Source organism: Labrus mixtus, chromosome 6, assembly GCF_963584025.1.
Source record: "Labrus mixtus chromosome 6, fLabMix1.1, whole genome shotgun sequence".
NCBI lineage: Eukaryota > Metazoa > Chordata > Actinopteri > Labriformes > Labridae > Labrus > Labrus mixtus.
The window spans coordinates 24,622,741-24,648,138 of record NC_083617.1 but is presented as its reverse complement, the minus strand read 5'-3'; the positions used below and the strand labels follow the sequence as shown (position 1 = coordinate 24,648,138).

At 46.0% G+C, this 25,398-nt stretch overlaps 1 protein-coding gene across 5 annotated transcripts in view; it reads right to left on the bottom strand.

The window, feature by feature from the left end:
- Window positions 1–25,398, bottom strand: part of LOC132975829 (signal-induced proliferation-associated 1-like protein 2) — a 115,097-nt gene that overhangs the window by 67,484 nt on the left and 22,215 nt on the right. For 4 of the 5 annotated variants that reach the window (XM_061040653.1, XM_061040657.1, XM_061040656.1 and 1 more), the window contains exon 2: window positions 5,808–7,589. In XM_061040653.1, the coding sequence (XP_060896636.1) occupies window positions 5,808–7,314 (1,507 nt within the window). In that variant the 5' untranslated portion in view covers window positions 7,315–7,589. Of the gene's footprint in view, window positions 1–5,807; window positions 7,590–23,131; window positions 23,577–25,398 lie in introns of those variants that run through there. The other variant, XM_061040654.1, reaches the window with a different exon arrangement.

The following is a 25,398-nucleotide window of genomic DNA, read 5'->3' as shown; positions in this document are numbered from 1 at the left end:
GAGCGAGGACTGAGGGGGATGCTCCCTGAGGCAGAAGGTCAAATGGTAGCAGGAGGGCTGGAACGAGGCCGCTGTGCATCTGAACGCTGAAAGCACAGACAGTGTCGAGTATGGAGGGACGCTTTGGGGCAACCTGTTCCTAAATCTTGTCACTGGGGCTCATCGTTTGTTGTTTTGCCAAAAGGTTTCCTAAATGGATTAGTGTGACTGTCACATCAAACGGCGCCTCGTCTCTGTCCTCCTGTCACTCCACACTGCAGATCTGCCGTCAAAGGCCCGCTCGGTTTGTCCCTAATTCTTTACATTTTAGCCTCTCAGACTTTTTATTTCAGGGCAAAAAATCTCCATCTGTGACCCAGACCAGTCTGTGCAGTGCTCCCTTCTGGGCTGCAAAGATGTGATATGACAAGGTTTTTTTTATTTATTTTGGTACAATACCAGTAAAAATGTCATGAAATTAAAACAACCCCATATATATATCATCTCCTGGATTACTGACTACCTGACAGACAGACCACAGTTTGTCCGACTTGGCAGTGTTCAGTCTGGAATGGTGGAGAGCAGTACAGGAGCTCCACAGGGGACTGTGCTGTCTCCTTTCCTTTTCACCTTGTACACTTCTGACTTTCAGTACAACTCCAGGTCATGCCACTTGCAGAAGTTTTCTGATGACTCTGCGGTGGTGGGGTGTATAAGGGATGGGCAAGAGGGGGAGTACAGAGAGCTGGTGAATAACTTTGTGGAGTGGACAGGAAGAAATCACCTGATTCTGAACTTGGATAAGACCAGGGAGATGGTGATCGACTTCAGAAGGAAGAGGACAGAGCCACCTCCGCTGTGCATCCTGGGAGAGGATGTGTCTGTGGTGGAGGAGTACAAGTACCTGGGTGTCAACATAGACAACAAACTGAACTGGAAGGCCAACACTCAGGCTGTGTACAAGAAGGGGATGAGCCGACTCTACTTTCTGAGGAAGCTGAGATCCTTCAACGTGTGCAGCAAGATGTTGGAGATCTTCTATCAGTCTGTTGTGGCCAGTGCACTGTTCTCTGCTGTGGTCTGCTGGGGGAGCAGCATTGGAGCTGGTGAAACTGATTAAGAAGGCCTGCTCTGTGATAGGCTGCTAGCTGGACTCATTTGTAGTGGTGACAGAGAGGAGGACTCTGAACAAACTGTTATCCATTATGGATAATCCTGATCACCCTCTGCACTCCCTACTGGACAAACAGCGGAGCAGCTTCTCCAACAGACTGATCCAACTCCGCTGTCACAAGGACAGATACAAGAAATCTTTCTTACTGAAGGCCATAACTTTGTACAACAGCTCACCTCATGCAAGCAGAGAACTGTCATCATGATAATATCTGTCTCTCCATACTGTAATCTGTTCTGCACATGTTAAATTTACAAATTATCCCTGCACTCATGTTCACTTCATTTGTCTGTCTACTCGCCGTTATATTGTATAGTTTCTGCCTATAATATGTCTACACTCATGCACTTTAACTTATGTCAATACTGTCCATTTACTACTCTGTTTTTGCACATTTACATTCAATCTTTCGTATTTAATTTATAACCATTTACGACTCTGTTTTTGCACATTTACATTTAATCTTCCATATGTAATCTTCCTATTTAAGACTAGTAATGCTTCGTGAAATCCTGGTTATATATATTCACATTCTTATTTTTGCTAAGATTTGCTAACATTGTGTTTTTTTACTCATATCGTGTGTTGGATAACCTGCTGCTGTAACGCCACAATTTCCCAGTTTGGGATCAATGAAGTAATTCTATTCTATTCTATATAAAGTGCTCTTTTGGGATGCAAAGTAAACACAAAAGCAAAGCTGTGGTGACAAGGGGGCTTTGTTATGGAGATGGAGTAGAAACGTAAAAGTTCAAACGTTCTTAAAGGCACACAGCGACCTCAAAAAGAAGGTGGAGGTTCTTTAGATCCAGCGCCCTTTAGAGATTGTGAATCCTCCAAAAAGCGGAATAAAGCTCCACCGCCATGAACGACTTTATTCTTACACATTTCATCTGCACCGGCGTAATATTTGTGTCTCAGTGTGTGGTTTTACATTGCTAAGGGGAAACAGGGGCATAAATACCCCGCCTTCAACTGGCGATCTGGTGCCAAAAGATGCCGCACTTTCCACATACTGACCTGTTCTTTCTACTCATTGGGAACAACAAGATATAAGACCTAAACATTTCTCAGACACAGGTTCTTAATATTTTATTCTGACTTGTAAGCTTGGCTGAATGAATAAGTCCGTCCTCATTTTAAATTCACATGGATGTGTGAGCTTCACTGTGCACAATCATCTGTAAGCAGAGTTTATCAAGACGTCAAACATGAACTTTTATTTGTCACTTCTACAAAAACGTCTGTCTCTAAAGGTCAGGGAGTCACATGTTGGGCAGCTTTATGGTCCTCACATCATAAAAAGGGTCCCCTGATCCAAAGCACCCTTTATGGTATATCTCAGTACAGTATGTAACCCTGACCTGTGTGTAACAGGTTCAGCTGGTGGGTGTGGGCCAAACATGGTGTCCATTAAAGCAGCCTGGGGAGAAGCACTCCTGTTGCTGAGGGTAAAAAAAGCTTGGGGCGATCAATAGGATCGATGCTCAGCTCAGGTTGATAAAAGCTTGCTGTAAAGTGGTGACACGCGGTCAAGTTTGTGAGTGTGGGTTTGCCTGTATTTATGTACGTGTGTGTTTGCGGTCGAGGCGGAGGTGATGACAGATTTGTCTCCCTGATGAAACACTTCAGAAAAAAGGGGAAAGGGACACTTCCACACGCTGTGAAAATGAGATCTCCTGTAGAAGCTGTAACAACAAAACTATAGTGACAGCAGCACGGGACGTTTCAATTATACATCGGCCTGCTTCGGCACAGAATGAGGTTAAATTTATAATACAACTAGCCCAGATTTTGGAATGAGGAGTGAGTGAGGCGACGCTTCACTGTAAATAATTCGCAGATTAAGTTCAATGGTACAGTTAGACAGTGGAAGTAGAGCACATCTGTATGAGTCCCTACTTTGTTTTGGACAGACTTCTCTCTGAACTTGTACTGTTGGACAAAGGCACAACAGCCCATCACATCCTATTACAGAGGCAGTGAGCTGGATTTATACTTCTGTGTTGAATCTAGGCCGTAGCTTCGTTTGTAGCAAACGCAAAATAAATCCCTCATCCTCTACCTCGTTCAGCGGCCAACACAGCCAACTAGCACTTGTAGGCAGAGTATTGAAGAGCTACGCAGACGCACCAGAAGTATGTAGTGCTCAAGACGACATAGGCCACTACGGTGCAGATCCAACCCAGAGGCTGGTGTGAATCTTATTTGTTAGATCGATCTGAGTTTGTACTCTTAATGATGAGTCCCCTCTGCACACCAAAGTTAGTCATGGAGTTCCACAAGGTTCTGTGCTTGGACCAAATCTTTTCATCTAATGAATGCTTCCGTTTGATCGCATTATGAGGAAACACTCTGTACAGTTTTATTGCTATTGCTTTTCAATGAAGCCAGAGAAACTGACTAGCTAACTAAAATCATAGCTTTGCTTTAGCTAAGTAAAATCTTTGAAGAGCAGAGATACTTGAAGCTTGACTCAGGTAAGCACAAGTTATTGTGCTCTGCCCAAAACACCTCAGAGACTTCTCATGATGTATGCACATCCTGTCTAAAAGCGATTGTATGTTTTTTTATTGCTTGTTGTAAGGACCACCTCTGTTACGTTTTTATGTTTGAGTCGCTGAAGAAACTTCTCAGCTAAGTTCTTAAAAACTTTATTGTCATTAAGATCCTCTTTTATTGAAGATAAAATCCCAACTTTTGCTTTATGGCCAAACCTTCTGCCTCCTCGTCTTTTTATAACAGAATCTTCAATGAGGTCCATTTTGTTCTGCACTAGAACTGCAGGAATATCTCTGATTTATGAATTGAATTTATTTATTTAATAGGGACAATGCAATTTAACATACTTTCAATACAAAGCATGAAACTGATGCTGGTGCTGCATAAAGAGTATATAGCTATTGCTAATTTCCAACTCGTGTCCCCAGTTGGGCCTTTGTGTAAACAACAGATTAAAATGTCCAACATTCAGTTACATTTTAATCACCTAAATTCACCTTCTTCCTGTAGCTGTTAATGGCATGAAATGAATCCCTGTCTGTGGTGGAGAACGCTTGAACACATGCCTGGTCGCCAAAATCGTTGGCTTTGATGAGGCGTCGAACTTCTCCTGCTCAGTGGAGTCCCACAGCATTAGTTGTACCTTTTCGTCTTTTACAGTTCTGTCTTTTCAAGATAAACTAGTCCATGATGTCGTTACTTTTGGATTGGATTATTGCATTTTTTAAATGTAAAATCTGCTCTGATAAGACTCTGTGATTGGTCCAAAATGCTGCAGAATGTGAACCCACAAGAAAAGAGATAATCTAGTCTAGCATTTAAAATCCTTCTCCTAGCCTCCAGAGCTCTAATCCTGACTGGAGACACTGAAACTGGGTTAAGGAATATAATAATACAGAGAATCTTTTTGGAGAAGGTCAGGATTCTCTCTGTGTTAAAGGTGAAGCAGCTGTTTGCCGCGGAGGCTCAAGAATGGGAAACTTAATCTGCTGAGAGCAGCAAACACAGACGCTCAGACAGTGAGGAGAACAGATATGTGTAACGCTCTGATGGTCCAGGGTCGGCTTGTAATTCCAGCATCACTAAGGTGTTTTAATGAGGGGACGCTGGACCTCGGCATAGTTCTGCTGACCTCAACGTTTCATAGGAGGGGTCCTCACACCCAGCGGCCCCCACAGGGAACAGCTGCAGCACACCCTCTCGCTCACCTCTCTCTTCTCACATGACTAATCACAGACTCTCCACAGGGTTCAGAGCAATATCACAGGGAGGACATGACCGCTCCTCTCCCGAGGAAGTCAAACGTACACCCTCACACCCAACACAGGCCTGCTATTGTTCTGGCCCCCATTTCATCTGCTCCTATAAAAATAACTGGGCTGCAAGCTGCAAGATATCTGAGCCAATGAAGGGAGGCTGTTCCATTTGGAAACTTCTTCTCACGCAGCATTGTGTGAAGTGTTGTTTCAAGGAAATGCATTTCGCCTGGAAAGTCCTCAGCGTTGAATCATTCTCCGGAATCATCCAGAGCGGCCATGATTAATCGAATGAAAAGATATTAAACGGAAACTTCCGTTATTTGTGGAAGCAGGGATGTCAAATATTTGCTGCTTCAGGCTTCTGAATTTTTCAAGACTAGCTGCTTCTTCTTATTTCAATCAAATTTCCATTTTCACAATTTTTATTTTGATAAGATAAACTATATTGCTACCTGTTTGATACCACGGCAACTGGGCCGTATTGGGTTGTCAAAAAATTGCAAGCAATCACCTGCACACAAATACATTGTTTACGTTTCAGTACTGAATCGTTGCCAACATATTTGTGCACTTTAGACCGTTTGAACTGATTGCCTGGCATCTGTGATGGATCATTTCCTCTCCTAAGCACCTGTCCTATGAAATAGATGCAGTTTTTTAAATCTTTCTGATTCCATCGATCATGAAAATAAAGGACACCGTATTGTTTAAAAACACCTGGTGTCAAAAAGTATGGACGATTTCATCAACCTTTATTTAAAGATGTGACTTTCGGTGTTTGTTTTTTGACACTTAATGAAAACAGACACAAGTTACTCCATGTGTTGCGTCACAGCCCTCATCATCCCTCTTCAGTCTCTCTAAATAAAAAAAAAGAGTTCTTTGTTCCTTACCTCTTCCATAGAAGAACTTGTGGTAGTAGTATGCTCCCAGGTCGATGTGCTCGATGATGTAGCGTTTGACCTTCTCCCTGTGGATGGGCTGGTTTTCTCTCGGTACCTCCAGCACAGATACTCCTGCGTTGGTGCAGTGGGAACTTAAAGAGGATTCAAAAGAGCAGCTCTCTGATAGGCCGCTGTAGTTTGAACTGTTGGCTCTGGAGAGCGAGATCCTCCTCTCGCCCTCGCCGCCGATCTCGTTGCGAAAGTGAGGACAGCTCAGCACCAGAGAGCTGCTCTTCCCGTCGCCTTCGTCAGCGTCCAGGTTCTCTTTGGGGTTCAAGTCCTCCCTGCTGCCCAGAGGGGACTCGAACATGGGGACATTCCCACTGCTACATCCTGCTGCTCCAGGGTCTGTTCCTGCTGCCGGTCCAGGCCCGACTCCAACTCCGGGAAGTCCTCCAGCTCCGGGTCCGGCCGAGGCCGCCGACGCCCCCGTCGTGGTGTTCTTCCTCTGGCTCAGGGTGGCTCTGCTGGCGACGGCCTCACTGATGTTAAAGAGGACGCTCTGGACGTCGTAATGCGCAAAGCACTTCTGAAAGCTGAGTGGTCGTCTGTCCTCCTCTATGGAGAGCCGCAGGGCGTCGCTCTCGCTCTTTATGGTCCGAAGCTTCCTGAACAAAGACGTCTCCGAGGATTCTGATTTCAGACGTCTCATGAAGGACTTCTCCCGCTCCCGGCTGTACAGGAGCGAGCTGTCTATGTAGTCGTATCCCGGAATGTGGACTATCTCACCCCGGGCGATCTGCGCTGCCGTTTGCAGGCTCGGGGAGAGCGAGGCGTCGCAGCGCAACAGCTCGGGGAAACCTAAAGGGGGTATGCTGCGGTGGTCCAGGGTGTCCACTCTGTAGCCCCTGAGCATGGTAAAGAAGCCGTCTCCACTCAGACCCTGCCGGTCGATGGACGACGTGCTGCCGTATTCCCGGTGCAGCGAGGCCCCCGTGTTCGGATTGACGGCGTGCTGGTCCATTATGTCCTCAGAGTCGATGTCGCTGATGGTCACATCGCTGTTGCTGCGCTGACGGATGGGGTGGAGACCCTTCAGCGGGGAGTGGCTGAGCAGGTCACTCAGTGAGTATTTGTCAGAGTACTCCAGCTCCACACACACTTGTTCCTGCTCCAGGATTTCCACAGTGTGATCCTGCTGTCCGTTCTGAAACACGGGTATCACACTCTGATAGTTCGGTGAAGGCCGTCCGTCCCATCCGTCTTTCCTTGGCGGCCATTCTGTCACCCGCGCTCTGACGCCCATCTTAGGCATGGCTGGATTACCGTTTGTTTTGCCTGTGACGTCGGGCTTTCCCTGCATGTTGGAGACTGGCGGTCCCATGTTGCCGTTCAGGGCTTTGAGTTTCCTGCTGAACAGCTCCTCTGACTGCATGACTCTGGAGAATTCTTCTGGGCCTCCCACAATTCCCACAAGGTTTGATTTGCTATCCGTCACAGGGCTCAAAATACTCATATCCTGCCGGCGGACTCTTTGAAGAGCAGACTTCCAGGACCCTTCTTCATCACATCATGTGATTGTTTTTCTCAGTGCTGAGCGGAGGAGGAGCCTCGTTCCTGAGTCGCAGAAGCAGCCGTCGTCATAACTCACAGAAGGCGGCCGGCTCGACGATCGACGCGCAGCATTTGGATGTCAAGGACGAGTGTCTGAGGAGCGCAGAGGCACGGCCCAGTGCAGCCTTTTCCTCACAGCGTGCCGCCAACACTGAATGACAGCTGGGAGCGTCGAATCTGTGGCACAGAAACAAAAACACAAGAGACATATTAGCACACAGCAACATCTGAGACACTTTAATGTTAAACACAGGATCAAGCACATTGAAAACTCAGAAGAGCCGTAAAGATGATCGTTCTGCTGACCTACTTCAACGTGTTAACTGTTATCTGGTAACAAACGACCACTGAGCAGAGCGGAGGGCTGTTTTAGTATCAGAAATATGTAGAGCATATCATCGAATTCCGCTAATGGTTGTACTTGAGAGGGGCTGGTGCCATTGTGGGTTTATAACTAGATAGACGTTCGTCTTTGTTGGTGCTTCCAGGCGATGCCTAACAGATGGCGAGCAGCAAATTAGAGCAACAAGAGGCAGATGTTCAGCTAAACGTTCACATGTACCCGATATCTGATCCTACTGCTCCCAGCATCATCACCCCGCAGATGATGCACGATGGATCGTTCTGCATACTGACGCCACCTTGACCTTTTATCTGATGTATGTTAGGAGAATGATCAACAACAACACACCTAGAATAACAGTCGAAATGTATTGAAGCATGAGGTCAGAGTTCAACCAGTCGCATTAACTTTAGAGGACAAAGGTGGCAACTTTCCCTTTGTTTAGTTTTCTTTCACCAGGAGAATAATTAACAGAGAAACGGATGTTTTATTCATCCAGAGTAAAGAGAATGATGGGTTTCCTCTTTCAGACGTCAGGTGCTCACACGCTGCTAACTCACATCATGGTTTACACTTTAATCTGTGAGCAACGTCCCTACAAATCTTAAAGTGTACGCTTGATAACTGGGGACCAGTTTGGTTCTAGTGGTGGGAAAAACCAGAGGACCAACAGAGATACCCGGGGGCAATAAACAGGGAATAGGGAGAACATGTTTTTGCAATTATAACCTTTTTACAAATGCAAACTCTGTCTCCAAACTCCCAGAGAACTTTGCAGACCTCTGTTTCATCTGGTTATATCAAAGTCTAAATCTGTAAACGTCAGTCCAAAATATTTGTATCTGTAATGAGAACCTGTCGTGAAACGCTGCTCAGCCCAACTCAGCTGATGACACACTACTGATCTGTTTCAGGAGTTTTGTGCACAAACATTTTTCAAGTTTAAAAAAAAGTACAGACAGAAAAATGTGGTGTTGAAGACTGACGTGCTTGTAAGAGATGTAACAGAGAAGTCTTTTTAGAAATGAAACTTTTGCAGGTGAAATAGTGTTAAATTAAGATTTAAATATGATGATTCTTTTTTTTTAACAAACTTCTGAACTCTGCTGACATCACCAGAGAAATTTGTGGGGAGGGGGTTTATGCCTTTATAAGAGAGACAGGACAGTGGATAGAGCAGGAAATCAAGGAGGGAGAGAGAGAGAGAGAGAGAGAGAGAGCGAGAGAGAGAGAGAGAGAAATGACATGTAGATCGGATGTGAACCCGGTCTGCTTAGAGGACTTAAGCCTCCATAAATGGGCCGTGTTCGATTTTCCGCATATTTGAGAAAGAGAGAGAGGGGGGAATGGCAAGCGAGACTGGAGCCACATGTCAGACAAGAACCCGGGTCCGCAGCCTCCGCACACGGGGCGCACAAACTCCCTGTGCCACCAGCGCCCCTATCACCAGGGCAACATGTCACCGTAGAGCACATAACAGGCAGTTATTTGTATTCTCTTTGTAGCAGAAACTATATTTATTTTGATTTCTCCATGGTAATTATGTATGAAAAGATCAACAGTTATGTCTAGGTGTTGATACAGATTCTTCCCACAGCTCTATCTGATCCATGAGTCCTGCTCAGACGTGGAAAACGGTTTGATGAGGACAAAGACAAGAAGATGCTAAAAAACAAAAACTGTTCTGTTCTGCAGAGTGACGCAGGAAGTGAACCATCAGGTTCCTCTCTCTCGTCCATCTCATCCAGAGCTTCATCCTCTGGGATTAAAGGAGTAGAGGTGTTACTCTGGAATCATCTCTTCTGCATGGACTCACACCACACACGTCACACATGCTGCAGACTGTGAGTGCCCACTTTGACCTAAATGCTTTTTTCTTGTTCTTTAGTGCTGGTGGTATGACTCGTTTCTGCTACTACTGTAACCATGGGAAACCCCCCCCGTGACTTAACAAGGAAAACACCACATCACCGAGAACAGGACCAGACTCTACCCTCTTCTACTTTAGCATTTCATATTATTCTTTTAAAAAGAAACCTCACTGAGAGAAAAGGCCTGGTCCAGATAACCGAGTCAAAACAGCAAGAAGCACAAAGATCGACATGAAGCTCAAAACATTCTAAAGGCAGAAAAGAAAAAATAGAAAGGAGCAGAGCAGAAGTGGAGACTGTTGGTCAGATTCTCAAATACAATGTTTAGTTAGAAAGTCAAAGGTTTTGTCTCGAGCTTTTGTAAAAGTACAACAAAATCCCTGAAGGGAATGAGGCTCTGGAAGTTTCAGTTTCTTTTATGTCATGTTTGTTAGTATATGGACAAGTGAGGAGCCAGTAAAGCGTTGCCACACACTACAGCATCTATAGCATGAGCTCATTTGCAATGCTCGTCCAACAACATGTTTTAAAATGTTGAAATCTATATTTTAATAATCGAAGGGACTCAATAAGTACACATCCTTTGGTCATGTTAGTAACCAGAAGCTGCAGCGAGCAGGGGCGTGTCCAGACATTTGACGACCTGAAGTTTGTGTGCACACATGAATGAAGAGCATAAACATCTTTTAAGCTTCATTCTTCAAAGACTCAAAACAAAATGTAGCCTATGTCCAAAGTCACAGTTTAAAGTATTTCACAAATTGCCTGTTGCTGCAACACAGCATGAAAAGGCTGTTAAGGATTTTTGTGTGGCCAATAAGATTCTGGGGGGGGGGGTGGGGGGCACCACTCTGGAAACACCCCTAGCAGTGAGGGAGAGAGTGCTGTCTGAATAACACAAATACAACATTTCAGTAACATTGCAAACCTACTGTTTCAGGAGTTTGTCTGCAATGTTTGGCAAACAAAAACTAGACATATCCATACTGAGTGCCTTGGATTCTATTTTTGTTGCCATGGTAACAAAACAGGTATCAATATGGTTTGATTAGCACTCTCATTATCCTTGAACATATTAGTCTTTGCTTATTTGGTTATTTTTGTGTTTATTGTTGATATTTAATATATACCTTTGTACAAAGAGAGCACAGATTGCCAAAGTAAAATCCCTTGTGTGTTTAAGCATACCTGGCCAATAAAGCTGATTCTGATTCTGTCAAAGTCCCTTCAAAGATATTCTTTTGTTAAGATTTCTCCGTGAACATGATCGAGTCCAGTCGGGTTTTCCCCGCTCCGCTGCAGCTCTTTCCACATGGCCTTTGATATGATCGCCTCTGTTCCCAGACAACTGTTTACATTTCTCATTTAATGCTTCGGAGGAGGGTGGACTATTTTGGGACGGAAATGTGGGCCACATGAAGATTAGCTACCAGCCAGACTCGACCAAATGCACTGGGGATGAAACTCTGTAATATTAAATCATGCTGCTGCCTGGGCCACATGCAGGTTAATGCATGCATGACCCAAATGTGCAGGAGAAGATTGATAATGACACCTTCTCGGTTACACTTGTGTCAAACCAACACAGAGCCGCTCTCCTGCTGCAGACGGGTTCTGAAGAGTCCCCGTGTTTAACTCTGAGAGGACAGCCAGTGTTGTGTCATGTGAATTCATAATGAAGCACCAAGAAGACTGTAGAAGTGTTCGGGGAAATATGTTTGTCTGCTACAGCTGGGGAATGATGAATAATGAAGTATGTGCCAGGCTGCAGAGTGGAGAACAATGCAGAAGCCACTCAGCTTTAATACGGACGCCTTTTAGTGCTTCCAAGAAAACTCCAGAAAAACTCCAAGGTGAGCATCATGTGTGAACACAAACAGCTGAATGTTTGAGTTTCTCCTCCAGCCTCCTCGTATTTATTCTGCAGAAAGTCAGAGTGATCTGATGTGAGAACGCAGCAGGATATAATCAGGAGAATTCACCTGGAGCGAGTGGGAGGGGGTGGTGACGTTTATTCCCTGTGATCGCTGCACGACCATAGACTGTCTGCACGCCACCTCTACCATCTCTGTGCTCTAATGAACCTGCTGCATTATGTTTCCTGTTCTCCAGTATGTTCTTCAGTTCACATTGACATTGCTTTTTTTTTTGTCATGTCTTACCTCAGGAGTGCACAGATAATAAACCAACGTCAATCTGAATCTGACCCCAAATCACGTCTGATTTATCGCACAGCCGGATGTTAACTTTGGAAATCCATGAAGACAGCAACATGTCCTTTTTATTTCTGCTTCTCTCTTCAAACTAAATGAAGCTCAGGTGCTTTCTCCCGCTTTAAAACACGGCAGTCTGCTCCTGCCAGACGCCCAAATGTCACACTTTGACTGAACAATGTCTGTTCACACTCACAATCAGACGCAGCGACAGCAGAATGTTGCCACCTGTGCAAACGGCTTCATCAATGGTGACATTCACACGGAGGCTTTCACGGGTGACTGACGGCAAGAGGAACAAAGAAAGTGACAAACTGGAACCTCGGTGCGCGACAGCAAAGCAGCGTGAGCGACTTTTTCACTGTCGTCTGTGTCAGGCGGCGGGAAAAGACGGAGAGAGGTGAGATGCTGTCACTCGGACTTTCTGCAGAATGAAGAAGAGGAGGCTGGAGGACAAATATTCAGCTGTTTGTGTTCACACATGACGCTGAGCCTGGAACTATCAAAGGATAAACACACCTCAATCAAAGCTCTAATCCGGGACGTCTAGAGGAGTGGTGGGCGGTTTTGATTTCTTTTCAACGCCGACACGATCGCTAACAGAACCGTTAGTGACAGTTTGGGGCTGTTGTGGGTTTGCAGGAGCTTTAAAGGCTTTATATGTGATTTTTTGATCTAGTAGATGTCACCCTTGAGCACCAGCATGAAACCAAAACAACTCGCGCTGCATTGTTGTGTTAGCAGGTGTCACATCCATTGTAGACAGTCATGACTCACAGAGTTATTTTCAGAGGAGATACTTGATTTGTGTGAAAAATCACATATAAAGTCTTTAAATGTTTTCCATCCCAGGCTGAGTTCACTTCTGTCCTGGTAGTTACTCCAGAACACAAACAGGAGCAGGAGACTCGTGTGTTTATGTTCCTTCATGGCGTCCTCTCCGCGCGGGGTCAGAGGAGGGTGAGCGGGGCTTAATTTCACATCGAGGACAGAGGAGGATAAACCAGAGAACATGGTGGTCTCTGTTTCCCTTTCCCCCTTCTATTAGCTACTTTCTCCGCGACAGTGATTAATGAGCTCAGTTGTAGCCCGTCTCGTCCCCCTCTGCACCCCCCGACCAGCAGAGCGCCCTGAGGCGGCGTGGTCAGCAGAATGTGTGTGACCTGCAGGAGGCTGCTTTCTGTCCTCTCTTTGTGTCTCAAGTGTTTAAAGGAGGCAGCAGATGGAGGGAGGGCGGTCCGCTTTACCAACAGCCCATTATTAGCGGGGTAATGCATCGCCATTACGGCTGTTTAAGACACAAGGCGGACACGGAGGACAGGGCGAGGGAGAGGGGGGGAGAGAAAGTGAGGCCTAATTACAGTAATGAACTCATTTTCTGTCTCAGATGTTGGATGCTCTGTCTTTCATCTCGCTTCATCCAGAGACGAGAAGCTCTGGCAGCTCTTAAAATACTCCTGACATGGCGGGCTGATTAAAGGGCCGGCGGATATTAATGCGCTGTCAGAGAAGTGAAGACGTTCTGTCCACCATTCTGGGATTAATGCTTTATCGCTGAGAGGCTATTTTCACCAGAGCACGCCACGACGTCAGCCAACTCTGACACGCTCGGTAGGCCGACTGAGTTCAAAAAGTCGTAAAGAGCGTCACACTGGAATCACAGACGCAGCGTCCTCATAACGAGCGAGCGCAGGAAACACGAGAGAACAAACAACATGTTTCTATATCTAATCCATCAGGAAGACGGCTGCTGGTTCCGCTCGGATTTTTCGCTCGCCCTGGTGTTTGTCGGGTTATGGCTGCCGCTCTCCTGCAGGGATGTGGCTAAACACTGAAGCTTCAGCGTCCACCACATGGCAACCTGTGTGAACACCACATCTGTACACAACTGGAATGATCAAACCAGGTCAAACATCACTTTGACATAAACAGCTCCTGAGGTAAAAATGAAAGACATTTATGCAAACTCATAAAGCGAAGACGTTCTAAAAAAGCGCTCTGCGTTTATCGACACTGGCGCTCTGTTTGCTGCACAACATGATGAAGACGACTCCACTCAGAGTCGACAGCTCTTCAGATAATTAGAGAGTGCCGCACTCTGGGAAAGAAGGAACATGTCATAAACCATTAAAAAGGCTCTTGATGGGAAACCTCTGCGTGCTGATTGACGAGCAGATCTGAGCGTACCTCTCTAAATATCTCCTGCAGTCTGATGGAGAGGAGTTGGTGTTGAAAGGTTTGGTAAATTGTGTTTTTAATGTAACATAGAAGTGAACGTAATGGGAGCAGGATATCAGAATTTGCATGAGCATGACCATCAGAGGCCGCAATGTGGCTGAATGTTTCTGCAGGCTTTGCATGATTACAGCACACTGACACGGCATCGTATGATGGAGGTGTCTAATGCACCACAGAAGCCAAAGTAAGACCATCCTGTAGGTAAAGGAATCAACATGACTCAATGAGATGACTCTATTGCAGCCTTTTCAAATATGGCGTCCTCCGCAGCGTCCAGCCTGCTGCCCCTCAGGTCAGAGTCAAACATGTTTATTTAGCCCCAACAGAGCTGCCGGTCCTCTCTGAGCTTCAGGGGGCCGACACAGACCTGTGATTATCTTCAATTATCTTTAATAAACCTGGCTGTAATTGAGCCGTGTTAATGCTCCTCTGTTCTCAGCAACAGGAAGTGGTGGTAGCTGGCCTCGTCCCCCCAAGACGCCGCAACCTCCCGAGCCGAGGCGGAGCTGTGATGCACTCACCCTCCTCGCCTCCTGCAGCTAAATTAAGGCGCTATGTAGGTTAGAGGCCAAGATGATTACTGCAATTTTCCACCTCATGGACTTCATCATCCAGTGAGTCATTCTGCATTACCACAAGAAGCAGAGCCTTTCTTATGTGGATTCATAGCTCGACAAAGGATGTCAAAATGTTTTAAAAACGATACCACAAGTTTGAAAACAATACAATCTGTTATCTTAAACGTCCAATCAGTAAGATGTGTAGTGAGTGAAATGATAAAGTGACCTTACTATATGATCAGACATTAAGGAGTGAAGTGCTGGCTTCTCTGACAACAATGCAGCAGCCAGTATGTCCTCCTTCTAACTTTACATTCTGCTCCTGAATGCTCTGGATTTGTTTGGACCAGAGAAGGTAGGCGGTTTTAAGGCACCCCCACACAGCCGTTTAGGACACCCCTCGGTTTGACAGATATGAGAGCAGTTATCAGGTCAAACCAACAGGTGTTGCAGTGATGGAAGCGGGCAAGAGAAGTGGTTCAGATAGAAGTGATTGTACCCGACCTAAAAAGCCTCTGCATGTTTCTAATAAGCTCCACGAGCAGAAACGTGTTCAAACTAGGATCAATATTGGAGATGCTTTTGAAAAATGGAGAGAGGTTAGAACACAGAAAGGTTTACAGACCGATGCAGAGCTGGATAAACACTGAAGCTTCAGTGTCCACCACATGGTAACCTGTGTGAGCATCGACTCTAGAGAGGAGGGGGCGGGGGGAGACAGCTCTCTGCAATGTTTAGAATTTAGACTGCAGTACCCATTTTAAACACTAGGAGTCAGAGTAACAGATTGCTCCTCTGATGATTAATAGAAACACAGAAGTTTTACAAAAACTACAACTCTTCAGTCATATTTTAAACCAAAATGAATGCGAGAGAAAGAAATAGCTGCAGTGGTTCACTCAAACTCAAATTCCAAAAAATGAATTTCAAGTTCTTTTGCAGTCTTAAAAAAATGCAAATGTTACATTTATGCTCTGTGTGCACGTTGCTTATAAAAAAACAAAGTGGGAAAATACTTTGCATATCTGTTTCATAATGATGTAGAAGAGGAATGTGTCCATCAAAAGTTGCAAGTAAACTCCTGCAAACTGTCTTAATTGCAAAATAAACATTTGTGCAATTGAATCAGTGTGTAGGAGATACATTATAATTCTTGGATATGATATCTCGGCGCCTTTGGGGACTTCTACTTTGTTGCCATGGTATCAAACAGGTATAGATATCATTTGATTCTTACTAGTATCGTATCAACTTTAAAAATCTGTATTCATAGCAACCCTACAACTTTACTTTATTTCACATGTTGGCCTCCCGTCTGCAGCACTGAGACGTTTGGACGTGTAACACTATATTCATCATTAACACAGGAGGAAGGAGGCGGAAAAAATCCAAGCGGAAAGCAAATAAACCTGGAGGCACGTTCCTTCTGCTTCACTGACCGCCATTTGATCCCTCAATAAACTCCCAATCAAAACAATGAATCACATTCCCCGTCACATCACACTCGAGCACCATCAGATTCATGGCGAACGCCGTGTGAGCGTTTCTGCCTCTGAGGGGTTGATTTAAAACAAGGTGGGAGCTCCGCTTTCAACCCTCCACAGTGAGACGATGTTCTGACCCTGCGGAGGGAACGGGAAGGTGTGTGTGTGTGTGACGGTTTGAAGCAGGATAGATATTAAATTCATCAGGCGTCACGATACCAGAATAAACACTTTGATATGATTCTAGTAAAAATAAAACATCTATACCTGTTTGGGTACCATGGCAACAAAACCAGAAGACATTTTTAGTTTTTAAATATCAAAGACCGCAGGTGAACTCCTTGTGGTCTGAAACGCACAAAACAATAGCAACATTCCTCTCCTGAGCACGTCTCTTAAAGGTACTATCAGTCATTTAAATAATGGAGATAGTATCAGTTTAAAACACGCAGTATAGAAACAGTCTCCGAGTATTAAACATGTTGGCTACCTTACAGAGCAGAAGAGAGGTGGAGGGAGTAAGACTGTAACGAGACTCGGGCTTCTCCGCTCTGTTTCTGCTCCACTGGAGCGACTCTTTACCTTAAGTGAGTTAAAGCGACGGAGAATGTGAGGTTAAGGAGAAAAGAAAGGAGCGGGGAGTTCTGCCAAAAGCTCGCTCGAAGATATTCATGCCATTAAACCACAGAACCAATTAATGGGGTGATGTTATCCTTGAGAGTTCATTACGGGGGCCTGGGAAAACAAGCTCACCATCTTCCCAAAGTGCCGCCATAACCAGAGAGAACGCTGCAAGAGAGTGTGTGTGTGTGTGTGTGTGTGTGTGTGTGGACTGAAGAAAACCAAAAGCACCATTCATCTCCTCCCTCTTTCATCTCCTCCCACATTCAACCTCACACCGGGGAGGACTCTCCCACCAACTGACACTCAAATTAGCCCCGATGCTAAAGCTCCCCCAGTAATGACTGAACCCTCCCCTTCATGTACGCGGTGATAACGCCGTACATCTGAGGCCGCCATGAACCCAATCATCCAACTCCACCCGCTCTCTCATTGTGCTCGCACCACCAGCCAAACGCCCGGTGTGCCGTGATCGCCTGCAGGGAGGAACGCAGAGATTTGAATGGAGGGTCACACCCTCAGTGGGAGGTAAAGAAACCGGTGAAAATGAGTTCCAGCCAGCTGCCTGATGTGACCTGATACACAGAGACAAACAGCAAACCACATCCAGCCTGAGTTTCCTTTTAAAATATTCACATGGACGAGAGTTTAAACACCTTAAGATGTATCGAGGTTAAGTGGGGCGACATAAGTCATCAACTGCAGAATTCATAATACTTCAGTTATCCATTAAAGAGGATGGAAAAGAGGAGATCTGCACAGTGTGCCCCTCTCCCTGCACGATCTTTATTAGTCGTGCCAAATCCATTAAACGCTGACTTCTAGAACACCTGACTGTAGATTCAGAGAAGAAGTCACTCCGACTCCATCGTCAAACACAAGAGGAGATGTCGGCATTAACACCAAAGAGGTCATGAAACAAACGTCAGAATCGGCCCTGATATTCCCAGTCAGTGCATCTCTAGTAACCACGGTAACAGTTATTTTTGAGAAAATAAACTTTTCACTTTCAGTGTCAGATAAACGACGGCTGCTTGAGTGGATCTTTGAGTGTTTATGAAACATGTTCAAAGTTGCTCAGAAATTATTCATCTGTTTTTTTTTGTGTGGTGACTTTTCTGACGTTTGCATCATCTTCAGTTCCTCCACGTTCACACCTTTTCTGTAAACTCATCTCGCTCAGAAGTTTATGTCTTAAATCTGTGACCGCCTAACACCTGATGTTCTCACCATAAAAACATGTCCACATGTTCTGAGAGCGACGCTGCTCATGGGCAGAGAGGATGGTTTTGTGGTTGTGTGGTGAGAAACTTCACAGAATAAGAAGTAGGATGTATCAGTTTAAATGTGGACTGTACCTTTAAGACACACTGTGTTGCTAAGTTACTAGAGGAGCGACGTCACTTGTTCTTATCCTTGAAGTTTAGTTTGAGCGGCGCTTGTACCTCTCGACTCAACGTGTGGACGCCATGGCGCTCTCGTCAGATAAAATAGTAGCCGTACATCAGGCTCTGTAAGGTCGATGTGCAGTTTGTAATAAAAAGCGAGCTTTGTGGAAACCCCAGACACGTGCGGTTTTGCACTTTTGGCTAACTTATCGTCGACGCACAGGTATGTGGAGCTCATGAGGGCGTTGACCAATACAGTGTGGATTCATTGCAGGAGAATGAACCAGGCCGAGGGGGGGCGAGCAACATGACATGATCTAATTGACCTGGCACAATCTCACACACACGGTGAGCTCAGAGAGAGAGAGAGAGTGAGAGAGACAGAGACAGAGAGAGTAAGAGAGAAAGAGTGAGACAGAGAGAGCGAGAGAGAGCAGAGAAGGAGAGAGAGAGACAGACAGAGTGAGAGAGAGTGAGAGATAGAGAGAGACAGAGAGAGAGAGAGACACAGAGAGAGTGAGAGATAGAGAGAGAGACTGAGAGAGAGAGAGAGAGATAGAGAGACACAGAGAGAGAGAGTGAGATACAGAGAGACAGAGAGAGAGAGATAGTGAGAGATAGACAGAGAGAGAGAGAGAGCGAGATAGTGAGAGATAGACAGAGAGAGAGAGAGCGAGATAGAGAGAGTGAGAGAGAGTGAGAGATAGAGAGAGTGAGAGAGAGTGAGAGAGAGTGAGAGATAGAGAGAGACAGAGAGAGAGAGAGAGATACAGAGAGACAGAGAGAGAGACAGAGAGAGAGAGAGAGATACAGAGAGACAGAGAGAGAGAGAGAGAGAGAGAGAGAGAGACAGAGAGCGAGAGAGATACAGAGAGACAGAGAGAGAGACAGAGAGAGAGAGAGAGAGATACAGAGAGACAGAGAGAGAGAGAGGGAGAGAGAGAGAGACAGAGAGAGAGTGGGTCTGAGTAGGGGAAGTTTGTGCAGCATCAAGGGACGATTAGAGACTTTGTGTTTTCATCTCAGCGCACACAGGACCCCGGCTGACCCCGCAGCAGAAGAACAATCAGCAGATGAGATAAAGAAAGGAGGTCAGACAGCACAGAGTAAACAGATACTCTCACCGTCTCGTCGCTCTGCGGGCAGCAGGCCTCACAATGCACTCTGGGAAATGCCCACGTCCACTGATGCCCAGTCAGAGCCCCAGGTGTACGCACTTATCAAAACAAGTGACGCAGTGTTTCAGGGAGTTTAACCTTCAGCATGAGCGTCACTTCAAAAGAGGCTCTTCATACTCCGTCTGCATTTTGATATAAAGCTCAGACGGCGAGACAGAGATCTGTGCAGAGAGGAAGCTGCTTCATACCAGAATAAGACTCCCGTAGCTCCAGAACAACAGAGGAGCAGCTTTCCTCAGATAGATGACAGACTACAGCTGGAATAAAGGAGGACACACAGCTCCGTCTCATATCTGCTCGTGTGGTTACACAGCTAACTGGAGGTCACTGCCCTCCAACTGTCGTCTCACCGCACCTCGTCTGTCACCAGCCGTGCTCTCACACGTGAAAACTAAACAAAAGAAAGCTGTTTGCTCTGCCCTGGACTCGCCTGTGCTTCAGACAGGGGGGTTATTTCTGTCTTATCTCGGAGGCCTGTGTGGAAGAGGAGTGAGTTCTCCTGCAGCGGTTCCCTCCCCGGCCTGCTCTGCTGCGTGCTAACAGTAGCTCCATCTGGACTGTGTGAAAGCACAGAGGTCGCTCGTGCTCGTGACTCCATTACATTTGGTTCGGGGAACAGTAAGTGTTTACCCAACAGAAACTGCAAACGGTAAATTCTTTTCATTTCCTGCAAACATTCAGATCGGGTAATATCAACCATATGCTCGGTTAGAGACAAAGAGAAGGAACGTGCCAGGAGAGAGCGGTTAGAAACTTCACGAGGAAAGCAGCGGACGAGAAAAAGGGAGAGTACTGTGTGTGTGTGTGTGTGTGTGTGTGTGTGTGTGTGTGTGTGTGTGTGTGTGTGTGTGTGTGTGTGTGTGTGTGTGTGTGTGTGTGTGTGTGTGTGTGTGTGTGTGTGTGTGTGTGTGTGTGTGTGTGTGTGTGTGTGTGTGCATATCTGTCCTTTCTGCCTCTCTGGAAACAACTGAAGACTTTCAGAGTAATTGATTAAATTGTGGAGACAAACAGCACGTCTTGAACATACACTAAACAAACGATGTAACTTTATCCATCGATGCAGCAACAAACTTTTTGAAGCTCAGAGTTTGGCATGTTTGTCATGACGGTGCACAGAGGTTAGACATGACAAGAGGGCGGAGCTGGAGAGGAGGGAGGTGCTAACTAATGCTAAGGAACTGCAGCTGTAAAGATGGACATTTTAACATGTGGCTCTATGAGGACTGACTCACTGCAGGAGACAGACTCCAGTGGACACTGGAGGAACTGCAGTTTTTGGCACACATTGGCACACAACAGATGTTCTCAAAGTGTTTTAACGCCTATTGAGAACGTGAAAACCTTAAATACACCTCGTGCGTAGCTCTGGAATGGCGACCTGCACATGCCAACATTAACATAATCACTAACAGCAATCCATCAAGCGGGAGCTGAACCCACGCCACGGCGCTGATGGACCCTCCACATAATCACGCTGACCATGTGCAGCACAGCAAAGTTTTAGAAAAGAGTCCCTGTTCCTGAGTTAGACCCAGCCTCATATAAAAACAGCAGGACAGTGAAGGTGCAGACTTTAGGAGGTGCAGGAGAGAGGCACGCCTCCTCCTGGCTCCAATAAACATGGGAGTCTCCCTCCATGCTGCCCTGCCAGCTGGCTGCCTGCCCAGCGCCTGCCAGGCAGCACACTGCCATTGTCCTTTAGTTGTTTCAGGGTGATCTGAGAATTTAAATAGACAGGACAACAGATTTTAAAGATTTACACACGAGAATAAAAAACACGCACAGCGGGACCGAGAGAGCCGAGCTAAAAGATGTAATCAGTGTTGGTAAACCGTCTTTAGATACCGCGGAGAGTTTCTACTCTGATACAATATTAATGTTTACTTTCTAATATGACTAATGGATACCGTGTTATTAAGAGATGTGAGTAGCAGAGCTATCACGAAGCACTTAGTTTCATGCCAGTTAACATTATGTAACAGCTAGCGTTAGCTTCAGGCCGCACATACTCAAGCTTAGTTTTAGAAGTCAGTCCCAGAGCTGACCTAGGATTGAAGCTCGTGAACGTCCCCAACAGAAGGAGAGTGTGTTTGTTCCTGGCTGCTCCAGCAGAGCCCCGTGAACACAGAGCGCTGAGCCGTGGCGCTCCTCCAAAAGGGACCATCTGTCCCCCTAAACTTGGCCTGGCCGCGGCGGCCCTCTCTGCTTTGGTGAGACGGAGAGGGACGTGCAGGGTTGATGTGACCGAGCAGGCCTCCAGAATAAAACCGCCACCTATTTCCATCAGCTCACACCCCCCCCCCAACCGCCGCTCTGCCTCAGCAGCCTGCTGCTCACCTCCATACCAACGACGGCACGCCGCAGAGTGAAGCCTCTCAGGGGAGGGAGAGAGGCAAAACAGGAGGAGAGCGACGGTGAGGAGAGTGCTCTCATCTCACAGAGGGAAGCTCTAAGAACATCCATCCCTCCGCTCCTCTGCTGAGGTCCGTCAGAGTCTGTGTTGTCACTTTATCACCGAGAGGCAGAGGAGGGTGAGCTGTGTGACGGAGTACTGACACACTGACGCACACTCACATCATTTATACACACTGATGTGCAGAGCGGGGCCGAGCCACGGAGCATCTCTCCCCCTCCTCTTTCTTCAGCGGGTCTCATTTTCCGTTCAGAGTTTGTGGTTCACACTCATCCTGGTGATACTGACGAGCTGGACTCTCGGGCAGCAGCTGGAAGCTCCACAGCTGACACAGATTTGAAGTCAACCAGGAGGATGTATGTGAGCAGACACTGACCCACAGATGACTCACTGGTTTATTCACCTCCCTGGAACTCTCTGTTCTGCATCTCACACACATCTCCCTCTCCTGACCCACACCACAAGTTACACTGCTCAAGCTAACACATTTTAAAAGAAATACTTGCTTTGAAGAGTTCAGATTTCTGCAGATAAATGCTCACAGTTGTGAAGTCTGCCTCCTCTTGTTTGCCATCATCCCACGCTGCCCTCAAAACATCAGCAATGATTTCCACCTGAATGGATGAGACAATAATACTCGAGAGAGATGTTTCCTCCGTTACTCCTTTCACATGGAGAAGACAAAACTACATCTATTTCTTAACGAAGATGTGTAGGAGAGGAGTGAATCCGTCAGACTCCCAAAAACATTGTTTTGGCTTGGCTTCAATTTTTGACAGTGAACACATGAAATCACCAAATGTTGCCTGGATTTCTATTATCGTTGCCGTGGTATCGAAACAGGTGTTGATATTGTTTGATTTTGACTAGTATCATATACTCTACAGAGCGTCACAAACACAGAAGATGAATCAAGACGGACTTAAGCGAGGAGAAGTTAAGGGATGACTTAGAGCCACATGGATGAAAGTGAAGCAGCCAACATGGTCGACGTACGACGAGACATGTGAGCAAAGTGAATGTTGATTATTTTCACTCTGTTGTTGATTTGAAGTCTGAATAGTTTCAGTTTCTCTAAATATGAGCTAAAGCTTTAGTTAGCTTTGCACAAAACATCCGCCAGAAACGTCCTTCAGAGACACTTTTTTACTCTGACACTGTGAGGAACTTTTACTGCAGGAGAGAATGTTTTCTACTTGAGCAAAGGACGTGTTAACTCTGCCAGAGTCACACACTGAAGAATCCTCTGGATCACAACAGGGTGAACCACACACACCACCCTCTAAAACCTTTACTCGTTCCATCTGCAGATTCTGCTCATCCATGTTAGTTAAACTGAGGTCTGCGAGCTTTATCTGGGACGCTGTGACAAAAGAACAAACGTCAGGAATCAACAGTTGTCACGCTCACCTGATTAAGAGAGTCCCTTCTCATCAGAGCCATAAATCCTTAGAGCGGCGGACACAAAGCCCCGTGAGCCCCCCGGGCTAATGAGCTCAGTGTGGAAATGCTATCCAAGTGCATTAAATCCATCAGCCACTTGTTGAGAGAAAGCCGCCACACTTTACAGCCGAAAGCCTCCAAATTCAACATCAGCGCCTCGTCCTCCTGCTCCTTTATCCGACCACGAGTTAGGAGGGAAAATGCAGAACGATAGAAGAAGAAGAAAAAAGAAGAGAGAGCGAAATAAGGTCGAGTCTGGCAGCCATCCGGGAGTCAATTTAGTGAGATGCATACAGCTGCTGCTTAATGCTCCGAGCCTCTCCCTCCCCCGGTGACAAAGCCACCAACAGCATGAATGGAGCTGCAGCATTAGCATGTGTAAGGGAGAGTAGGTGGCTGCAGGGTGGGGGGAGGAGGGCTGCAGGGTGTTGGAGTTGGTGGTTGGTGGTTGGGGGGAGGGGGTGGACCGTGACATTCAGGACTTCTGTCGCTGACAGGAAGGATGAGGTAAAAGAGCTTTTCTTCCTGCTGAAAAATGCCCAGGTCACACCGGTGACCTTCCAGGTTTCTGATGACGGCTGACATTTGGAGCGGCGGGAGACGGAGGAAACTCACTTATCTGCACACCGCACGGTGAACAACAACACGGTACAAAGGTCTGTGTGGCAAACAGAGCCAGCAGCAACAACTTCCACCTTCAACACACTCAGATAAGAGGAGAAAAACACAACCAGAGACGAGTTATGTCTTTCTTTTCAAACTGATAATCCCCTCAGCCTCATGCCGTGTGCTGAGCCGGCATTCTTTTACCTCCTTCAGAGCTGCAGGAGCGAGGGAGGGAGGAAGCGAGCGAGCGAGGGACAAGGGAGGGAGGTAGGAGGTAGGGAGGGAGTGAGGGAGCAAGGGAGGGAGGCAGGGAGGTGAAGGAGGGAGCGAGCGAGGGAGGGAGGTGCAGGAGGGAGGTGAAGGAGGAATGGAAGAGACTGTGAGGCTCAAAAACAGCAAAGAAAGAAAAGTGTCTTCCTCTCTGCAGGGTGCGTCTCTGCAGACAGCTGTTAGTTTGACGTCCTTCACATAACCAGTAAAATAACAGCAAAGAGTGACAGCAGTGTGTTCAAGTGTGGCCTTAACAGAAGATTAGAAGCCATGCATCATTAAAAACAGATGCAAACAAGCTGACAGGTAAGAATAATGTAGGGTTTGTTTGTGCCTGCATCATGGTAGGAAACAATAACAGGCCACTTTAAAAGTGGACGTGCAGACGTTTGCTTTGCTCTTTGTAGAAAATAAAAACAGACCTTCACCAGAACGATCAGGAGAATGAATCCATCAGAAACTACAAGCCGACTGACAAACAAACCTGAATTCATATAATCACTTAAAACTAAAGATCTTCTCTGGATGATTTGAGGAGCATAATCACCTGAACATTCACTTTCTTTTACAGAAGGCGTCAACCTAAAAAGGTACATGAACCCTGCACACTCTTCCAAGTCTGCAGCATTCACAGTATTCTCCTTCTGACATGCTCTAATGGAAACCAGAAGTTGTAAAAGTTTGTATTATCTTGACTCTGGAAAACAAAGAAGTAAATGATACGCCCAAGACTCAAAATAAACTGAAATAAGATCTGCAGATCACATCGGTCCATCAGATCCACATAGTCTGTCTCTTGGATGGATTCTGTCTTGCTTCTAGGTCAACAGTTGTAAGTACACTGTTAATATGACTCAGTGTACAAAGAGATGACTGTAGATGAAAAAACAAGAGTACATCAAAAGTAAAATCATGATTTTTGACATTCAGCTGAAGGGAAATAGTCAAAAACATCAATAAAGTCCAAACTTCACTTTGCAAATACCACTTCAGGACAGAAACCCAGCGCTGCTACTCTACAGTAAGTCTCCTTTTGTTTGTTTTATAAGTTTGACTTGATGGGCGCCGGTGGCCTAGCATTTATTTTCCACGCTCCTGTGTTCTACATGAAGCTAGAGTCCTTAAAGAGGACAACCCGGGTTCAAATCCCCACTCTCTCTATCTCTCTTCCTGATTTCAGACTCTAACCCTTCCACCGTCCTGTCTCTCCAATAAAGGCACAAAACTACAACTAGAAGACTTGTGGGCCTTTAGTTCTTTGTCATGGCAGTGCAGGTCAGCTGTCAACAAGCTATTTTGTTTTTGAGGTTCAGATTCGTCTTTAAACAGAAGACGTCCTCCGTCGTTTGATCGGCTGC